The following is a 21,401-nucleotide window of genomic DNA, read 5'->3' as shown; positions in this document are numbered from 1 at the left end:
GTATGTGAAGTCCGTAGGACGAAGAACTATTCGGATTAGAAGGGGGCATAATACTTCAAGTAAGCAAAATATTATTTCCTGATCAAAATTATAGGTTGCCTGTGTACATATATTCAACATATCTGCAACAATAGTTTAGCCTTGTGATCACGCTTCTCCGCGCCGGCACCTCCTCGCAATATTAACCCCCGCAAAACTTACGTGTATCCACGCGATTTTATGACGCCGAGAGTGGTGCTTTCTGAGTGCGAAGTCCGTAGGTCGAAAAACTATTGGAAGGTGTTAGCAGGGAACATGGTATTCAAGTAAGCAAAATATTATTTCCTGATCAAAATTATAGGTTGCCTGTGTACAGCCGTCCCCCGTACACAGGCTAAATTTAAGGCTTCAGAGGTCAATATTTCTATCTGCCGGACACAATATGATATCTATTTGAAGCAAAAGAGGATGACCACGTGTTGGGGTGGTTAAGGTAGCGTGTAAACTCCGTCCAAGAGTAAGGGAAGCAATTGGCCCTTTGAGAACAAAAGGCAGAGACAGTGTCCCTCCCCCACTCCCCAAAGGTCTCTTGTTTCCCTATTGTCTGGCGGAGAAATAGAAAGGAATTTTTTGTCACAAAATTCATGGCGGATGATGAAACTTCTAGATTTTAGAGACGATAATTTTCCGTTCTTACATTAAAACACAATTTTAAAGAGTTCTTAAGGTGGCTCATTAAAATTTCCAGCACTTTCAAGCTCTTTAGTATATTTTGATGGGTCAGTAAATTTTCGAATATTTAAGGTAGCTCTGAGCCTTATGTACAGATTTTTTTATGACTTTGCCAAAAGTTTTATCTTAACATGCTGTTCATTATTCAATCATAATAAGTGGGGGTCGCCGAGCTCGGTTTTGAGTTCTAAGCACTTAAAGTTACTATGTTAACTTATAATGTCCAGAAAATATTTATTTACTTATCCACCAGTGATGGGGTATCTGTTTTATACCACAACTGTTGCGTCAACCGAAAAAGAGTCCTAAGATTGATTTGTTAAAGTTGAGGTGCTGAAAAATGCAAGAAGCTGTTTTGAGCCACCTTAATTGCAACGAATGATTATAAAGTAGACTCGATTAATGAGAAAGAACGCAGTAACGGCTTTAAAGAATCGTTTGTTGAGTGCAACGCGGACTCCTTCAATGTCGCGCTGGATATTAAACTGCACTATGGACAAGTTTCAAATGGACTTTTGACTTCTTGGATAACGAAAATATCGCTTATTTTTCAACCAGATGAATCGTTTATTAACTGAGTAGTCTCCTCTATAAGATTTTTTCGTCTTTTTGCTTTGATATTTTTTAAGGTTTTTTTTACATTGGCCATTTTCTTGTTATCAGGCTATCCTGTTTAAGTAGTAAATTTAGTTGGTTACTTGTACATAAGCAATTATTTGATAATTTCGCCAAGCTGCAGTTTTTTTGCTGCCATTTACTAAAGCTCAACGACTTCGCACTCTCCGTGCAGAACCGCTCCCTGTTTTTTTAATGCTTCGTATCGTCTACATGGTCACCACGCGCTTACGGTCTCGTGCTTAAGTCAAAATGCACGAGTGCCTTCTTCATTTGTCATGTTTGCAACAATTTACTCCGTCGTTTGCAAAACGTTTAAGTTTATCCCGGCACGCAAAGCGCTAAAAACACAATCCTCTGAAGCTACGGTACCGGAGAAACAGTTTGCTAATTTAAACCAATCAATAACCTCGGTAAATGACGCTACAAAAGTAGTTTAAGTAAATCAACAAAGAAATGAAAATCAGATGAGATTGTGTGACAGTTTGTTCCTGCTGATGACATCTCTGGTCATAGATTTTATTACTAACTCCTTGTGAGACCATACCGACTCGACATTCACGTTAACAAATTGACGTCAGTTTTTCTCTTATTGATTTTAAATAGCGTCATAACATTGTCAAAGTGTTGCCACACAACAAACGTTGACAATGTATTGACGCAATTTATTAATAAAAAGAGGGTCAGACGCAAAAAACTAACGTCAATTTGTTTTTTTAAACTAACAAACGGCAAAAACGGTGAAATGCAGGAATAAATAAAGAATACAGAGAAAACACAAAAACTTTTAATAAAAAAAGAAACTTCCGAATTTTATTCCAGCTGAGGCAATCAGTCTGCAACTGTTGTCATTTACTTGTCTCGCCTTCTCATTGGCTCCTGGCAACACTTAAAAGAATTTCATTGGCTAAAAAACTGACAGTTTGGCAGCATACTAATCACGTTAACGCCAACGCTTTTACTTTATTTGATGATAAATATTAGTTAATCAGCGTGCAAGAATTTACTTTGTTATTGTAAAAAGAAAGTTTTCCGTTTGGTATTTTTTAAAATAAATTTGGCATTGTAAACCAGCCTTAAACAAAGAATGTAAATTGAGGCTCTCTTTGAAACAATAAGCCGCAGCATTCAAACAAAGATTTCCTAACTCATGAAATGATCGAATGCAAATACTGAGACGAATGACGTTTCAGTTAGTCTCACATACGCAAAAACGACGGACTAGTCGAAGCAGAAAATAACCCCAAAATGAGTACAGCAGAGTAAACATTGGTAAACTTTCATAATTGCGAGCCGAAGTTGAATGTGATATGGTTTACTTTATCAAAATGAAAGTCATATTGTCAAAAAAACTCATTAAGTCAACAAACGAAAATGATTATAAATCAAATAGAATAGAAGAATCACGATTGGACGCTAGGAATCATCGAGATAATTTTCGCGTCCTGTTTACAAAATGTCTGTGTGTACGTAGTAAACTCAGAGCTTAGTTTTAGTCTATTAGCCGTAAAGCGCTCAGCTTGGTTTGAAGATCGAAGGTTTAACGAACTGAAGATGTACTGGTGGGTTTGCGCGGTCGCCTTGATAGAGGTCCTTTTTATGTTCACCGTCATGGGAGCATCTAATGACAATTGCGAGGCGGTCATCAAATCTTTTGAAAAAAAGCTTAGCAATGTTGAAGCTGATGTCAAAGCTATTGCTAGTGCGCTGAATGTCGGTAATCCACCAGGTATAAAATGTAGCTGTTTGATCGCTTTCTTTTTATCGTCGTCTCAGTGGCTCGCTTATATGTTTAACTGAATTGCAATTTTCTCACACACAGGTCCATATTTTACCTCGTGCAGAGATATTTACCAGAATCACCAGTAAGTAAAATGTTCCTGTCATCAGCATTAAAGTTTATATTTTTTTTGTTCCGCGTTAAGCTAAGTATGGAAAATCTGCCTCGGAATGAAGATCGTTAAGTTAAGTATGGAAGTGGAAAATAAAACACAGAACGGAAGATGAGAAATTGCCTTTTTCTGATCGACGTGGATGACAGAGATGTAATAAAAGAAAACGAATCTGAATATCAGTGATTGCTTTTTGCCATTTTTCTAGCCTTAAATCGGGAACAGAACGTTTCTTAAAATTTTATTCGGTCTAAGATGCCCTGGTCAGATATGTCGCTGGCACCAGGTTTGGCCTTGAGACGCGCTGGCAATTTCGCTGAATTGGCATAACTTTCTTGCGAAGTTCAGTATTTTGCTTTAATTTAATAATGGTTTGCTTTTAACTTACAAGAAATAGGTAACTTTCACTCGGAGTTGATATGCAAATTATTAAAGAAAATGGCTTTTCTTGTCTAAAATATTTCATTTCATTCATCAGGTCACGAGGAAACAAGGCGTACTTGCTGCATACAAACAGTGGGAAGATCTCTGTGTATTGTCACATGACCAGCCACGGTATGGGAGCATGCGGGGGTGGAGGATGGACCCTGGTCATGAAAACTGATGGCCAAAAGGTATAATAAGAGACAAAAGCAAAGACTGTCATTTAACCCTCCCATATTACCCCATTTGGCGTTTGACAAATTAAAAGGATGTTTCGTTTAAGATTACAACAGTTGACAAGGTTCTTAAACGCTGGTATTTGTCTTTTTTCCTTTCAGTCAACCTTCCACTACAATTCTCACTTTTGGAGTGATAGAAATGCCTATAACCTTGCAGGAGGCAAGACAGGGTTTGACTCACAAGAGACCAAGTTACCGACCTACTGGAACACATCCTTCACCAAGATTTGTCTTGGTATGAAGATCGGCCAACAGCTCAACTTCATTGTCCTCAACAAGCAGGCCAACTCTCTGTACTCACTGATCGCTGATGCACAATACCGCAACACCTCACTGGGTCGTGACACGTGGAAGACACTGATTGGTTCACAGGCCTCTATGCAGACCAACTGTAACAAGGAAGGGTTCAATGCCATGTGTATCGTTAATAGAGCTTCTAAAGCAAGGATCGGTATCCTTGGTAACGAACAAAATGCCTGCACCTCTTGTGATTCCAGAATCGGGTTTGGTACAGGAGGATATAATGATGACTCCAACACGTGTGGAAACCAAGCAATGCACTCACCAGATAATGGCAACAAACACATCAAAGCCATGGGTTATATCTTGGTGCAGTGATAAGAACTGTCTCCATGCCTTTTGCACTCATATTATGCAAAACTGATCTTAAGTCAAAATGCGCTCTGAAGTTAACTGATTAACCCAACAACTGTTGTAGTTAGATTTTGAGAAAAGATAACAGTGTTGTAAAGCAAATAAAACGTGGTGATGGATGGATTGTTGTGACTAATGGTATTGTCTTTTGAATTGCACAACACACTTCGGGACAAGCGCAATCTCCAAGTCCTAAAATTCGTTCGGCTACACGCAGAAGAATAAGATCCAGGCCCTGAATTAACAGTTCAAGTCTTAGTTCAGTTCCTGAACTCAGTTAACACGACGGTTATTTACCTTGACATCGAAGGAATATTACAATTTTTGATGCGATATACGTTGACGACTCCTTAGTTCCAATCCATCCCCCTCCCCCAAAAATACCAGAGTTGGAGAGACAATACACTGAGACAAGTATCCCTAAAAAGCAGAAGATGGTAGAAAAACCTGCCCCTAAAAATTGCCCGAGATATTTTAGTAAAAAAGATTTTCCTTTAAAAATCTCCAAAACTCCATATCGGACAGTATAGATAAACCTGCCCCTAAAAATTGCCCGAGATATTTTAGTAAAAAAGATTTTCCTTTAAAATCTCCAAAACTCCATATCGGACAGTATAGAAAAACCTGCCACTTAAAAATTGCCCGAGATATTTTAGAGAAAGAAGATTTTCCAAACCCCCCCCCCCCCCCCCCCCCCCCCACCGGTCTAATTAAAATCTCCAAAACATCATATCGGACAGTTTTTTTCCACAGCTTTCAAGCTGAATACATTTGTCAAATGACTACCAAAAGGGATTTTTTTTTTCTGTCTTTGAAACAGTTTGACAATGAAACTTACGTCTTAGAAATAACAACGTTTTGGTAAGCGTATTTTTTATTTGAAAGTCTCAGTCGGATACAAAGCACAAGGAACAAAACGTATTTTTCAACAAAACTAAATTTCAATGCGGCTGAAATATAGGCGAAAGAAGAAAAACGAGAGAATTGCCATGCAAGTCACATGCCTACACACTACGCGATTCGAAATTTACGATATTTGTTTTTCTTGAGCGAATAGTTTGTACTTACTACAAGTGACTTGGATTGAATTTCTCAAACATCCAATCTCAAAAAGAGCAAAAGGAGCGAAGCCAGGTATACTGAATGACTCATTTATTCTCTAGCGCAACAATACACTGATGACTGAGCATTAAAAATTTAGGTAAACATGGCAAAAAAGTGAAACATAAAAATGCGCGTGTTTCTATGAGAATATAAGCAAGAGAAGAGAAAGCAAAGGAACACGCTGCCTAAGGACAAGTAGAATAATTTGCGTAGGGGATACAAGGGAACTTAACACCTTAAACTTCCTCTTCAAATATTTTCTTCTACCTTTCTTGTTGAACCTCCGCTTTTTTCTTTCTTGTCCCAACCTTTTTATATGATTTTGAAGGCAACGGGAACAAAAACGTCAACGAAACAGTAAGAATTTTATGCATTGTTTTTTTTTTCATAAACAATTTGTTTTGAGAAATGTGATTTCATTTGAACAATTCACCAACGTGTATCTGTGAAATAACAATGAGTCAATAAACATGGCTTATTGTGGTATAAATGACTTTTCAAATCAATGCTATCAACTAGTATTTTAGGGCCTGTTTACATAATACCGGAATGACTTTCATTCCGGAACGAGTTCATTCCATCCCCATATATTTCCGTCTATATCTGTTTACATGATACCGTGGACTGTCCGGTCCACAGCCTCTCGATTTTTCAACGCAAAAAAGCAAACGAAGCGAGCGCGAAGCAAGAACGCACCCCCTTGCTTCTTCCGTTTTGCGCTGGCGTCCAGTTCCCTCGCCGTTCTCACCGCGCGCTCATCGATCGAAAAAAACACGAAAAGGGTTTTATAGAGGGCTGTGGACAGTCTATGATACCGAGACGAAAGTCAAGTCGACGTCATTCGGAATAATATATTGTGTTTCAGCAGTCAAAACTGTTCGCAACGAAGTCAACCTAGAGTGCAGGCGACTTTAAACTATTGCAAGCCAATCGAACTGCTACTCAGAAGCCTCGTATGAGCAGAACACCGAAAATTAAAAAAAAAAAACATCAAATTTGCAGCTGGTATGTCCGAATAGCTATAAGTAAATTGGTGCGCGGCCAGCAAACAAACTTTCAACAACTCGTTGGAAAAATCTGAATTGATTCAGATTGTTTTTATTTTTCAAAAACGAATATTTAAAAACTTTGAAGCGAAAACGTACAAACGGGTTTCACAATTGTTTTGACTGCGGAGTTTTTAATCCCTGTGTCTATTTTAAGCACTCTTAACTCGCTAAATACAGCGGAGTACAGAAGTCGGCTGAAGGATGCGTTGACGAGAACTATGCTCTCACCACGACCAATTTGCGGGTAACAAAGTTTTTCAAACCGTTTAACTAGTTTTTATACTTATACACAGTAAAAACTACTACTTCGGATACTTGTCGCAGTTACAATTTGTATGCACGATACGTGAATATTATATTCATCAGCCTGGGGCAAAACAAAACTATTGTTCATATTAAAATGCAACTTCACGAGCTCAATGCTATGTGAAGCAACTGTTCACTGATATATTTTAAAATTTAATTTTCGAAGCAATCATGCCCACCAAAAAAAAAACGTTTACTCAAAAGGAGAAAATATCTGAATTACTCTCATTCTGACCACCTGATAGCGTCAAACGCACTTGAAACTCTTGAAGGCGCTGGATAATAATTTAATTTAATGTTGATAAATTAAATTTAAATTAGTGAGTGGTATCGCTGTACTTTCCGCGGACGCCTTTAAATAAAAAGCTACACTACACACTTGTCGAACACTTATTTAGAAATTTTCTACTAAGATATATTAGTTTTTTTTTCAATATCTTTTTTCAATATTCGCGATCTCTCAACCGAAACAAAGTTGTAGAATAGGTCGCGATTGAATTGTTTTGACTATGGTGTTTCATGTTCCTGTCTTGCCAAAATCTTTTACGTATACTCGTTAAATACAAATATAAGACAGCAGAAGGAAGCCTCACAAGGCTTAAAACCAATAACATCATTTCGATTAACGGCTGGCGTAAATACATTTTTCAACCTAACTGTAATTTGTGAACCTTCTAATAGTCAACGTCAGACAGGACAGACGTTAATTGTATGCATGCTGTGAGAAAACTTCCTTTTCAACAGTAATTAAAGAAAAAGATATTCACAAATTGTCACTTCGCGTTAAACCATCTCAATATAATTGCGGCAAAACCGACGTAAATTGTACTGATTTCAGTTTGCCGGGATTTTTTTTTAAATAAATTTACTTGTTGAGAGCAGTTGTACACAGAGGCCGTGTCAAGTTAAAAATAAATTTGGAAGTGGTTGATTGGTCGACGTGGCTACAAGCAAGAAAATATTCTCGTATTGTTGACAATAACGTCATGCTAACAGGGAAGCGAAATCATTGAAGACAGTAATCCACAAAAATTCAGCCGGTTGAGACGCACAAAGTTTTACCTCGAGTTCTCAAAATGCGCTTGTTATTTGCAGTTTGTTTTACCGCCAACTTGCTCGCTCTGATCGATGTGAATGGCGCGAAATCTTCGCCTTTGGTCAAGGGCAAACAAACTCCATCCAAAATCTACGCCGACAACATGATGGTCTGTAACTTGATTCAGGATTCGCATGTCAATGAAGCCATTAAAACGCAGGAAATGAAACTGGAAAAAATCATTGCGATGGTCAACAAAACTTTAACTCCGCAGCCAAATCCACCAGGTAATTGTAAAAACTCGCGCAATATTTTTGGGCATATTTTGTGCCTTTGAAGCTGTTTGTAGCTAGCGTGCTTCCCAACTTACATCCAAAAGGAGTTCAACTATCTTTTTCTTATTAATTTTCCAGCAGCGCCCGCCTCTTCTTGCAGGGATCAGAACGACAAACATAATGATTCGCATGTCAGTGACGCCATCAAGGCGTTAGACATGAAACTGGAAAAAACTTACTGAGCTGGTCAACAAAACTTTAACTTCGCAGCCAAAACCACCAGGTAAATCTCGAATTTTTTTTGGAATATTTTGATATTCTTTCGAGTCCTTGTAGCTAGCGTTCTTCCAAAATCAACACTTAAAGAAGTTAAACTATCTTTTTTTTATTAATTTTACAGCAGCACCTTCCTCTTCCTGCAAGGAAAAGAACGACAAATATAATGATTCGCATGTCAGTGACGCCATCAAGGCGTTAGACATGAAACTGGAAAAAATTACTGAGCTGGTCAACAAAACTTTAACTTCGCAGCCAAAACCACCAGGTAAATCTCGAATTTTTTTTGGATATTTTGATAATCTTTCGAGTCCTTGTAGCTAGCGTTCTTCCAAAATTTACACTTAAAGAAGTTAAACTATCTTTTTTTTATTAATTTTACAGCAGCACCTTCCTCTTCCTGCAAGGAAAAAACGACAAATATAATGATTCGCATGTCAGTGACGCCATCAAGGCGTTAGACATGAAACTGGAAAAAATTACTGAGCTGGTCAACAAAACTTTAACTTCGCAGCCAAAACCACCAGGTAAATCTCGAATTTTTTTTGGATATTTTGATAATCTTTCGAGTCCTTGTAGCTAGCGTTCTTCCAAAATTTACACTTAAAGAAGTTAAACTATCTTTTTTTTATTAATTTTACAGCAGCACCTTCCTCTTCCTGCAAGGAAAAAAACGACAAATATAATGATTCGCATGTCAGTGAAGCCATTAAGATGTTGGAAATAAAACTGGATAAACTTACTGAGCTGGTCAACCAAACTTTAACTTCGCAGCCTAAACCACCAGGTAAAACTCACACAATTTTTCGCGCATGTTGATTTTCTTTCGAGCCCTTGTAGCTAGCGTGCTTTCAAACTCACATCTAAAAAATTGGAAATTATCTTTTTTTCACAGCAGCCCCTGTCTCTTCTTGCAAGGAACAGTACGACAAAGATAAGTAAGTTTTTTTTATATAAAGATCAAGTATAGTCTTTCGATGCTACACTAACTAATTTAGAAAAAAAAATTGCGGTTCTCGCTATTTTTTGAAAAATTGCGAAAATTTTGTAACTCAAATTAAAGAAGCCATAGCACTTTTTATAAAGAAAAACGGCTTATCCAAATTTGTGAATATTTTTTTTAAAGTGTCACGAATCAAACTAGGTGGTCGCAAAAATTTCGTGTAATAAGGAGCTATAGATGTACTTTGTTGATTGAGAAATAAAACAGTGTGCGAAAAAACTTCTATCATTTAATTAACACTGGACCAAAATGTGTTGTTTGGTTCAGTCGGCAACTAAATTTAAGGTTAGCAGCAAAAATATTTCGAGGATTTAAGATATGGGTGACTTCTACTTTTAATTTTTCAGCGAGAAAAGAAAAAGGGAAGAGGATGCGACTTGAAATGAACGAATAAAACGATCGGTTTCTGTTACATGTTAAAGTAGAATTTTAATTTAGAGAACCCGTCATGTTGTTTAGAAGTTCTTTACCATCACCGACAAGTTCTATTTTGAAGAAAACCCTTTTTTTACACCTAACAGGTCGTCAAAAAGTGAAGTGTTCACCCTGATGTTTGCTTCACTAAAGACTTCTGTTTACTGTCACATGGGAAACTTTGGATGTGGAGATGGAGGATGGACAATGGTCATGAAGATTGACGGCAAGAAGGTACAAACCTTTCCCCAGCACTGTTCAATTAGTGTGGACATTCATCGGAATAAAAACTTTTTTCCTTTTTTATTTTATTTCAGAAAACATTTCATTATGATTCTCAGTTATGGAGCAACAAAAATACCTCTAACCTTGCAGGAGGCAAGACTGGGTTTGACACACAAGAGACCAAGTTACCGAGCTACTGGAGCACACCCTTCTCCAAGATTTGTCTTGGTATGAAGATCGGCCAACAGATCAACTTCATTGTCATCAACAAGCAGGCCAACTCACTGTACTCTCTGATCGCTGATGGGCAATACCGCGCCACCTCACTGGGTCGTAACACGTGGAAGACGCTGATTGGATCACAGGTCTCATTACAGCGGAACTGTAACAAGGAAGGGTTTAATGTAGCTAGCGGTTACACCAAGTTGGGTAAAGCTCGAATCGGTTTTCTCGCTAACAACGAAAATGACTGCTACACCTGTGATTCCAGAATCGGGTTTGGTACAGCAGGGCTACCCGATGACTTCAACGCGTGTGGACACGAGGCCCCAGATCACCCGTCTTCACTCAATGGAGGCAAACACATCAAAGCCATGGGGTATATTTTGGTGCAGTGACAACTGGCAACAGAAATTTATTACATGAGATTGAAACAGTCGCGACATTGGCAACATAGAGAGTAGTATATATAATATATATATAACATAGTAGTTTTGTAGAAATAAAAGGTTTAAACATCGGGAATGCAGTATTTGTACAATCAAGATCAAAATAAAAATCTTTTGCTAGTTAACAAGACTCAGTTTCCTTGAAATTATTTGCTTATCAAAGAGGACAGAAGGCACTGTTCAGCGATTAGACTCTCGCTGATCGCGTGAAACACTCGTCCCTCAGTTCATTAAGTAAGGCCATATCATACTACCAAATAACGTTCCCGTCCCCTACACTCCAGTTTGATAAATTCCTTGCTTACGGTATTATTCTCTTCGAGGCGACAAATATGGAGAGTGTTTACTTACCAGATCCTCTGTCTCTAGATCTTAAAAAATTCGTCGCGCAAAATACTTGCGCATCGCGTGTGAGTAAGTAATTCTACCTAGTGAAACAACATACGAAAGGAAAACTGATGATTTCTCGAATTTCTCAGTGGCTGTTGTTCACTGAAAGCTTTGTCAAAGCAAAGTCAGGTCGAAAGGCATCCTTTGATTGTTTGCATACTTTTTAATATTGCCACAACTCTATTTTTTGACTGGTTTCTAAGCAACAGACAGTACGGTTACTTTAACGGTAACGTAATATCGAACGGTAACGACGACGCATATAATATTGTTTGTCAGCTAGAAATTCCCCCAAAAGCGCAACGTTGGTTTAGCCAACTTGTGAATAAGCGCCTCGGTGACCAAGCGTACAATCAATAGAGGTCTAAACAGTTTCGCAAGAGATTGTGTTTGTGTCAATTACAAGCTACTTAGTTTAACTTGGCTCGTTTACACACGCAAATATCGCAAAGTACAGAAATAATTTCTTTTCTTGCAAAACAATTACATGGATACATTTAGAATACCTGTGGACAATATTGAGCTAAAATATTCTAAGTGAAGGTCGAAAATATGTTAAGTGTTTTCTGAGTGCATATTTGCAGGGAAAGGAGGGTAAAAAATAAAAGGAAAACAGCTTAGCGTACAAGCAAACAAATTTGAGTCGGATATACCGTTGTTCAGTAACCCAGGGACAGTAAGTCGGGGCAATTCGAAGATTCGATTGATTGGTTCACAGGCCTCCCTGCAGTACAACTATAACAAGGAAGGGTTCAAAGCTGTGTGTAGCCATAAAGGCGGTGCAAAATCGAGAATCGGTTTTATTGGTAACAACGAAAACGATTGCCACTCGTGCGACTCGGTAATTGGGTTTGGTATGAGAGGTGCTAACACTTCCTGTAGAAATTTCGCTTTCTATGGTGGAGACAACGGGGACAAAGTAATCAAAACAATTGGATACATCTTGGTCCAGTGACACTACAGCCCTTTTTGAAAAGCTCTGAAGTTATCTTAATTGAGTACCCTAACGACTGTTGTTAGTTGATTTTGAGATTAAACAACCTAACGACTGTTGTTAGTTGATTTTGAGATTAAACAACAGTGTATTGTAAAACAAATAAAGCGTGGTGATGGGAATAAATAATGTTTCTGACTAATGCTATGGCGCTTTACATCTTCTATTTATTGTACATTACAGACAGAAACTTCATCTGAATAGAAAAGGTATTGGCTTGTCCCAAGCTTGTTACGTGATTTTGGACTCAATGGCGATAAAAAAAATCATCACTTTATGAAACATTTAACCATTATTACTAAGTAAGAACTTTGTGCTTCGTTCTGTTTTTCATTTTTTTTAGACTAATTAATTTGTTTTGAAGATTGTGTCACTTTGTTCCAATCAATGGTATTTCTGAGCTTCTAGACGGATCAAACAGTTCAGCGAGTCCAGCCAGGTCTTCAGTGTTTTATGGTTCTGGCTTGATACGGATCTTGTTAAGGGGAAGATCTTTAGCTAATCTTGCTTTCATTTTTTACAATTCACCAGTGTGTTTCGGTGCACTCCAATACACGCGGTTTTCTAAGATAATGAGACAAGCCAGTGTGAACTGTGGTGTAAGTGATTATTCAAATGAAAGTTACTTAGTCTTTTGAGCAGTACATTCACGTGTTACTGTTTATTACCGAGCTTATTATGCTGTACTACCTACATGCTGCTAACATGCTACTAATAAATAGCAAATTCTGAAATAATTAAATGGAATAGCATCTTCTGTGTCGTCTATTAAACGTAACAAAAATTATTATTCACATTTGAACTTTTGATAGGTTTAAGGTTTACTGTAAAATATTAAGTTATGTGTCTTTCTCACCAAACTACTAAATAAAAGGATCTGAATTTCTGCCGAGCTGAAAGGCTTCCAAAACTTCCAGGAAACAAATTCTTCCCACAGAATAAGACACGGCCAAGGTGTTTCTATTTTCAGTAACAACTGTGGAAATTTAAAAATAATGTTTGGCGATTCATGTTTGGCGGTAGGGCACTATCCGATCAATGACGAGCCATTAGAGAGTGATGCATCTCCGTCAGAAAACTTCTCCAGACTCCAGACTCCAGACTCCAAACTTCTCCAGACTCCAGACTGCCTTCTTCATTTGTCATGAGTTTGCAGAAAGTTTAAGTTTATCCCGGCCGGCAAAGTGCTAAAACTACTTTTTTGTTTACAATCCTTTGAAGCTATGATACAGGAACAGCAGTTCGCTAATATAAACAACCAATAACCTTGTCAAACCTCGCCGACCTTCAGTAAATTATGATACACGTATTAGTTTAAGTAAATCAACAAAGAATTGAAAACAGATGGGATTGCATGTGTGACAGTTTCTTGTTGCTGATCACATCACTGGTCAAAGCTAAATCTTAATCTATATCGACATCTGTTTGGTAATTTTTAATAAACATTTGGCCGGCATTGTAAAGTTTCCCTGAACGAAGAATACATTTTGAGACTCTCTTTCCAACAATAAGCTACAACATTCATGCGAAGATTTCCTAACTCGTGGAACATGTGGAATAATGAAATCTCGATCAAATCTAAATGTCTGAGACGCGTGACGTTTGATAAGTTTTACTTCCGCAAAAACGGGACAGTTAATTTGAAGTACAGTTTTTAAGACTCTCAAGCAGAAAATAACCCCGAAATGAGTACAGCGGAGTACAAATTGGCAAACTTTTACAATATCGAATTGAGGCTAAATGTGGTGTGATTGATTTTATCAAACTGGTTAGTCATATTGTCAATAAACCTCATTAAGCAGACAAACTTCAAGGATGAAATCAAATCAAATAGAAGAACCACGGTTGGGCGCTGGGGGTCAGCGAAAAAAATTTTCGCGTTCTGTTTACAAAACGTCTGTGTTTATGTTATGTTCGCAGAGCTCAGTTATAGTCTATTAGTTGTAAAGTGTAAGTTTGGTTTCAAGATCGAAGGTTTAGTTAAAACTAAAAATGTACTCGTCGCTTGCCTTGATAGAGGTTCTTTATGTGTTCACCGTCATGGGAGCATCCAATGACAATTGCGAGACGGTAATCAAACGGAACAACTCAAAGCCAAAGCACTGAGCACAAAGTCACTTGGGGTCCAGCAGCAGGTCCAAAAAGCCTATAAGATGAAGGACAAGGAAGTGAAGAAGAGCGCCCAGAATGACAAAAGAGCCTTTGGTGGGGAGTTAGCAGGTGAAGCTGAACGGGCTGCTGCAAGGGGAGAGATGAGCGCTGTTTACAAGATCACAAAGTGACTCTGTGGTTAAAACATCAACCAGTCTGCCCCTGTCAAATACAAGGACAATACCAACCTCACAACAGAACGTGAGCAGGCTGCAAGATGGGTACAACACTTCGGTGAGGTACTTAATCGCCCGGAACCAGATGATCCTGCTGACCCTCACCAACAGAAGATGTTCTCAACATCAGTCCCCCTACTGAAGCTGAGGTCAGGCATGCCATCCAAAACATGAAGAGCGGGAAAGCCGCAGGCATTGATTCCATCCACGCTGAAATGCTAAAAGCTGACCTTTGTACGTCAACCAAGGTCCTCACGGACCTCTTCAGAGACATCGATCTGGGAGACAGACACAATACCGGATGACTGGACCAAAGGCCTAATTGTCAAGATTTCTAAGAAGGGTGACCTCCAAAATTGCGACAACTGGCGGGGCATCACACTGCTGTCAATTCCATCCAAGGTTTTCTGCGGGATTCTTCTTGCCAGAATAGACAGAGTCATTGACACTAAATTGAGACAGGAATAGGCAGGATTCAGAACAGGTTGCGAATGCATAGATCAGATCTTTGCTCTGAGAAACAGTAAATCGAGTGGACCACCCCTCTTTTCATCAACTTCATTGACTTCTAGAAGGCGTTTGACAGTGTGCACCGTGACACCCTATGGGAGATCTTGTGATCATACGGAGTCCCTCCAAAGATGACCCCCCTTATGAGCTCATTCTACCAGCAGTTCGAGTGCAGTGTCATTGTTGATGGCAACCTGTCAGAGTGGTTTCCTGTGAGGTCAGGGTTGCGACAGGAATGTATCATCTCACCCATCCTTTTCATGCTCACCATCGACTGGATTATGCGCACAACAACGACCGACAAACCCCGGGGCATTCAATGGACACTCTTTTCCCAACTCGAAGATCATGACTTTGCGGATGACCTTGCTGCTCTCTCCACTAATCGTCATCACCTACAGGAGAAGACCGACAGGGTCAACAGGTTCGCCAAGCAGACAGGCTTAAACATTAACATCTCTAAGACTATGGTAATGACAAAGCCACCCCAGATGCACCGATTACGGCAGTTGGTGAATCACTTGACTTTGTTGAGGAATTCACCTACCTAGGTAGCCTCGTCGCAAAGGATAGTGCAGCACAGAAGGACATCAAGGCAAGGCTTGGGAAAGCCTGCGGTGCCAAAGCACGACTCCAGCCTGTATGGAGATCGAAGAAGTACAGTCTTAGAACCAAGCTTAGACTATACCACAGCATTGTCAAGCCAGTTCTGTCGTATGGCGCCGAGTGCTGGCGTGTGGTGAAGAGCAATATGAACAAGCTTAACGCCTCCACAACGGCTGCCTCAGGAGGATATGCCGCATTTTCTGCCATTATAATTTATCTTTAATAAGCCAAAAGTAGTTGATATTTTTTTTTGTAAATGTAATAAAAGAGATAAATTGTATTGCGCTGTTATAAGTATAAATATTAAATTTTAAGAAATTGAGTATTGTATTGTAAGTAGTGTGTTGTAAACAATTTAATTGTTATGTAGGTAGTGTAAGCAGTGGATTGTACTGTAAGTAGAGTAAGCTTTGTATAGTAAGTAATTAGTAAAGTCTTGTGTAGTAAGTAATTAGTAGTGAACATGTCACCTTGTAAGAACGTTCTGTGTGTGTTTTGCAATAAAAATAAAATTAAAAAAATAAAAACATTTTCTGGCCTAACAAGATTTCGAATGAAGAACTCTACAAGAAAACAAAGAGTCCGTTGGCTTGGACATGTCCTCAGAATGGACCAAGACCGTATCCCCAAGCCTGCCCTTAGTTGGACACCACCTGGAAAAAGGAGGCGAGGGCCGCCCAAGACAACCCGGAGACGTACTGTGATGGCCGAGCTAAGCGAGATGGGTTTAACTCGGGGCGAGGCACAACTTGTGGCAAAAGATCGGTCCCGATGGAAGCATATCGTTGGCGCAGAGCAGAGCCTTGGTACTTTATGTGGTGCTGTTTTTTTTCCTGTGCGTAAAATATCAACACGAGACTGCATTTAATCCGATCTCTTTCTCAAGTGGTGAACATGTCTCTCAATCGAAACAAAAAACTGTCTTGTTATTCAGAAAATGCCGGAAAAAAGGGGCATGCTAATCGTAAATCCCGTTGGCGACTGTACACTGACTACTCCGGAGGGGGCGGGGAGGGGGGGGGGTGGGGAGATGTAAGAGGAACAATTGCACGAGCACGCGATGAACTGCTCAGTCAACTGAAGCTAACTATAATGAAGAAAGAAAGGCCGACAATTGTAAACCAATATTCGAAAACATTGTTTTCACTGACTTGTTAGTGTGACGTGCCTCAGACTTGTCGGAAACTAGCACCCTAGGTTGCCTGCGTGTAGAACATTTTTGGCTGCTGGCTTTTTGTTATTTTGATTTTCCTAAGCGAAGGAATAGTTCCAACGCTGTGGCATGCCATTTATGATATTAAAACCAAAAATTTTCGGAACTCTATAGGTTTTAATATTTCGGCTTTTACTGTTCATGTAAGTAACGGATATGAAAACTGCAGAAACAACGATTCGAATGAACTGCCGAGTGAACAGCCAAACATGTACATAAGCACCTGAAAGGTCTGAACAAACAGAACGAGCAGACGAAGGTCGAAAGTGCAGAAAACCATCCATAAGACTGACTGACTAGAGAGTTTACAGACTAGATGGTAAAGAAAGTCCTAATAGCTATGTTTGTGTAAGTAACAGACTCAATGACTGGCTATAGTGGTTTACTTAGTAGTGATCTGTTGTCTTTATTTAAATTTATCGCTTAGATAAATTACTATTTTAATTTAATTAAGGAATTAATTAATTAGGGATAGTATTGGAAGATACCATAGGTGCAAGAACGGAACTCGAAACATTTGCTTGCATTCAGTTTCCATTAAAACAGGCTATTAGTTCATCTGTGGTAGCTTTACTATGCACTGAAAAACGTCATTACTGGCATTTGAAGTTTTACTCCGCAAAGGAAACTTCACTAGACTGGTATTGTCCGGTCTGAAGTATCGTATGAGCAAAACATCGCTAAAAACATCAAATATACAGCTGGTATGTCCTAATTGTTTTCGGAATACTTCAATCGCCGTTGACTAAAACCCGATCAGAAAAATTAAGTTGATTTTTTTGCAGGATGTAAGGATGACCACTGGGTAGCAAATTTCATTCAACGAAGCTTGTATTAACTGAAGGTATTTGTACCAAAACTCTTACTAAACTCAGATTTTTAATTTTATTTATTTTTTCCCAGTTTAATCGTATCAAGCTTTTGGTTAGGATTTTGGCTAGGATTTTGGCTGACAAAAAGACTAGATTTCGCTCCTTTTATGGTCTTATCTATTGTTTAAAGGAAAGGGTCTCTATTGTTCGTAAGACAAAGGTTGGTAATCAACGACGCGTAGCCAGCTCTCCGAGCGCGAAATTCAAATTTCTTCGGAAGCGACAAGTGTTACAAACCCAGCCTTTGTGGGGGAGGGTGCGGTAATGCTTGTTGTAGCTTTGACACATCTAAAGGGAGTGGGGTGGGGAAGATTGTGACGCGAAGAGCGAGGCCTGGACAGTAAGTAAGCAAAAACTTCCGTTTCATGAAACGACTCTGAATGTTAGTTAAAACTTTCCGAAAGCTCGCGAACCATTACAACTGCAGCTTCTAGAATTAAAACTTATCTCGGCAATTACAAAATTTACAATACAAGTCTCTTTTTCTGGCCACGATAGCGCTTTCGCAATCGAAAGCGACACTAGTTCTAAGTCAAATTTAAAATTGGCGCGACAAGCCAGCGAAACACTTGGCGAGTTTATACGCCGATCGCGGCGAATTTGATCGCCAGCGATCGGCGAATAAAATCGCCGATATCTGACATGCTAGATATCGGCCAAGTATGGCGCCGGCTTTAATATGCTACAGATGATAACGTGGAAACAATGTGCTTATCAAATTATACTTCTTCCCACAGAGAAAACCCATATTTGACAACGAATAAGTTTTTAGCGATGTGTACTTGAAAAAAAGATTGTTGCGATTGTGTGGTTGCGTGGATACACGTAATTTATCCGAATGAGTTAAGATTGCATATAATTGTAAGTTAACTGTTTATAGGACAAACCCCAATAGACAATAGTCTAATGACGCGCGACTTTGAAAGACGCTTAAGCATGTTTTTGTTAAGGGATTTCAAGCTAAAACAATTCCTTTTAATTTACTAGTTTTCGTTGCTTCGCGATTGCAGTCGCGATTGGGGGCGGAGGGTGGTGATTTAAAATCTGAAATTTCCTTAATCGTGAATTGATGTTTGACAATTATAAAACAAAACAGGATAAACTGTTTGGCTTTCTCGAGTGCTTTATAATAGAACAAAGCATTTGTGTTTGTTTTTTAACCTTTTTAGCCTGTGTAGCAGGCGCCTTAGTTTCGAGCGCGCGTATGGGAAACGCGAAAAACAACGTACAAAGACGCCTGCTACGCAGGCTAAACCTTTTTCCGCTCGCAAAACCTACCACGCCGTGGTTTATTTTAAGACAGCGTCGTTTTCCTGTCAGTCTTCGCCTTCCCTTATTTATAAAAGGTGAGAAATGGACCTTTTTATGACAACAAAAGCAAACAACAATAGCCAGTTTATCACACATACTTTTTTGTTGTCACAATCAGTTTGTCATCAGCGCGCGAAATGGCGGTATGCGAAGTTTTCTGTTGTGAGTTTATTGACCACAAGGGAAAAAAAACAAGCTAAAAAAATTGTCTTGTTCAAATAAAGCGTGGCCTTTTTCCGCTCGCAAAAGCTACCGAGATTACCGTGTTAGATTACCGTGCTGAGATTTTAGATATTGAACATGAAGCGAAAAAAAAAGGATGTACAAAGACAAATTGCTCAAGGATTTCCGTAATGTTTGTAATGATCATTCCAGTTTTTTTTATTTAGTTTAGTTTTTATCCACCATGGCCATAAGTACAGCTGAGAAAAATACTGAACATTTAACGCAAGCTAGGACAGTGAATTCAAACTTTTGACAAGGGATAGTTTTCTAATTTAATTAGTAATTTCTTTGCTGGCCATGAATAGATCCTTATCTCCGGGTTTCACTGTTGAAGATCTCAGGTTTTTACTGGCTAATAAAAAGTGCGAAACAGGAACAACTCTGGTTTTAGTAGAATTCACGGCATAGCAGTTTCAGTCACACCAGAGTCACGTCACGGAGAGTCACGGAGAGATTTATCAGCAACCTTCTCAGAATGTTTTTCTACATTTTTGTTCTTTTTGCTGCTGGCGCTCTTGCTAAAACCCAGCCTGAATGCAGCGAAGTGGAAGTACAAATTTGCAGAGATGCTCTTGGGAAAAACCAAACGTACCGTACGCCGCACAGTCTGCAACAACAGCAAACTTTGACGGAAGAGCTGCTACACCATTTCAAACTTTTATTTAAACTTCAATGTTCTGCACTGAGTCATCTTTTTGTTTGCACCGCACATTTTCAGTTCTGCACCAGCCACAATGATTTACCACCACTTCTGCCATGCCGTTCAGTTTGTCTTGATGTTTTTTTCCACTGCAAAGAGTATTATGATTTAGCTGCAATCGACTGGCCACCACATCTTAACTGCACCCTCTTTCCTGAACCACCACAACTTTGTTTAAAGCCACCATCCTCTACGCCATCATCTACCACGCCAAAATCATCCAGCCGCACACCGATCACCGCCACATCCACCACGGCACAAGTCATTTCATCGACCAGTACATCCACCACGCCACAAGTCATTTCATCGACCAGTACATCCACCACGCCACCATTCATTTCATCGACCAAATCCACCACGCCACAAAATCACGCCACAAGATCACCCACCACGCCACCCGGTCACTCCTCAAGATTTATTTTTTTTATTAGTGACTTTGTTCCAAGACTCTTTTCTTATTTGTCAATTGCGTTCGGTTTAATTATTAATGTTGTTTTAATGCCTTTTTTCGTTTTTATAATTTACTTTTTCTGGCTCAGGTTCAGGGGTCGCTCAAACGGTCAAGAAGAAGCCGACATACCGTTGCGCGAGCGATTGGGACCGTTGCCTCCTGTTCCTGAGCCTTAAGGAACATTTTATTCATTTTTCGTTTTTTAACTTTCATGTGTAGTTTGTTTGTTTTTTGTTTTGCTGTAGATTTTGCATAAATATAAGTAGCGTACGGTAGCTTGTAATTTTCGAGGGCATCTCTGCACACGCGCTCGTAGTGCGCGCGCTAGCCGTTTGTTTTTTGTTTTTTCGCGTTTTAATATAAGAATTTTGAACATGACGTCTGTTAATTTAAGAGTTTTTTCTCAGATATCTTTACAAACAATCAAAGCCTGGTTTTCACTAGAAGCTACTACTAGAAACGCGAGCACAAGCGCAAGGATAACAGCTCTTTGTATTTCACCGTGATTGAATTTCGATGCTTATGCTTGCGGAAAGCAAAACAAGGGCCATTTTTTTTTCCATTTCTCTTACTTGCGCTTGTGCTTGCGTCGGTTGAAGCTTAAGTTGAAGCTCGTTTACACCGTGAAGCTATTTTTATACCTAATCGTACCTTTTTGGTACGCTTCGGCGGCATATCAGGCGAGTTTGGTCGAGCCATGCCGGTTCGTATTTTGGCGAGACGCAGTCGAGCCAAAATACCCATGGCGAGACCAAACGAGCCTGATATGCAGTCGAAGCGTACCAAAAAGGTACGATTAGGTATTTACCGTACCCAAATTCAGCCAAAAGTCCGGTTATATTTTTCGCTCTGTTGAAGCCATGCTTGCAAAAAACGTACTGCAAATTATGTTGACTTGGACTTCAACACTTT

At 39.2% G+C, this 21,401-nt stretch overlaps 2 protein-coding genes across 4 annotated transcripts; both read left to right on the top strand.

Moving 5' to 3' along the window:
• Positions 1-2,139: 2,139 nt before the first annotated feature.
• Positions 2,140-4,655, top strand: LOC144636476 (putative skeletal organic matrix protein 5). The gene is made up of 4 exons (XM_078495690.1): positions 2,140-3,055; positions 3,149-3,191; positions 3,697-3,832; positions 3,980-4,655. The coding sequence occupies exons 1-4, from the start codon at positions 2,881-2,883 to the stop codon at positions 4,496-4,498; spliced, it is 873 nt and encodes a 290-aa protein (XP_078351816.1). The 5' UTR covers positions 2,140-2,880; the 3' UTR covers positions 4,499-4,655.
• Positions 4,656-8,707: 4,052 nt separating this feature from the next.
• LOC144636463 (putative skeletal organic matrix protein 5) lies at positions 8,708-11,020 on the top strand. 3 transcript variants are annotated; one of them, XM_078495677.1, is made up of 6 exons: positions 8,708-8,848; positions 8,965-9,107; positions 9,227-9,367; positions 9,476-9,518; positions 10,105-10,231; positions 10,315-11,020. In XM_078495677.1, exons 2-6 carry the CDS (start codon positions 9,044-9,046, stop codon positions 10,837-10,839), a joined length of 900 nt encoding a protein of 299 aa, XP_078351803.1. In that variant the 5' UTR covers positions 8,708-8,848; positions 8,965-9,043; the 3' UTR covers positions 10,840-11,020. The 3 variants fall into 3 exon arrangements, with proteins under 3 accessions (XP_078351803.1, XP_078351804.1, XP_078351802.1); XM_078495678.1 differs by having other exon boundaries at positions 9,224-9,367; positions 9,479-9,518; XM_078495676.1 differs by having other exon boundaries at positions 9,224-9,367.
• Positions 11,021-21,401: the final 10,381 nt, after the last annotated feature.

This window comes from Oculina patagonica, chromosome 13, assembly GCF_052425735.1.
Source record: "Oculina patagonica isolate OP01 chromosome 13, crgOcupat, whole genome shotgun sequence".
Lineage (NCBI taxonomy): Eukaryota > Metazoa > Cnidaria > Anthozoa > Scleractinia > Oculinidae > Oculina > Oculina patagonica.
Note: the sequence above shows the minus strand (reverse complement) of the source record. Positions and strands in the feature narration are given on the sequence as shown.

Bases quoted from the DNA above. Each gene is read 5' to 3' on its own strand.
- LOC144636463 (XM_078495676.1), top strand. From the start codon at position 9,044: ATGAAACTGGAAAAAATTACTGAGCTGGTCAACAAAACTTTAACTTCG. The intron at 9,108-9,223 runs GTAAATCTCGAA...TTAATTTTACAG, and splicing joins TTCGCAGCCAAAACCACCAG to CAGCACCTTCCTCTTCCTGC. The intron at 9,368-9,475 runs GTAAAACTCACA...TTTTTTTCACAG, and splicing joins TTCGCAGCCTAAACCACCAG to CAGCCCCTGTCTCTTCTTGC.
- LOC144636476 (XM_078495690.1), top strand. From the start codon at position 2,881: ATGTACTGGTGGGTTTGCGCGGTCGCCTTGATAGAGGTCCTTTTTATG. The intron at 3,056-3,148 runs GTATAAAATGTA...TCTCACACACAG, and splicing joins GAATGTCGGTAATCCACCAG to GTCCATATTTTACCTCGTGC. The intron at 3,833-3,979 runs GTATAATAAGAG...TTTTCCTTTCAG, and splicing joins TGAAAACTGATGGCCAAAAG to TCAACCTTCCACTACAATTC.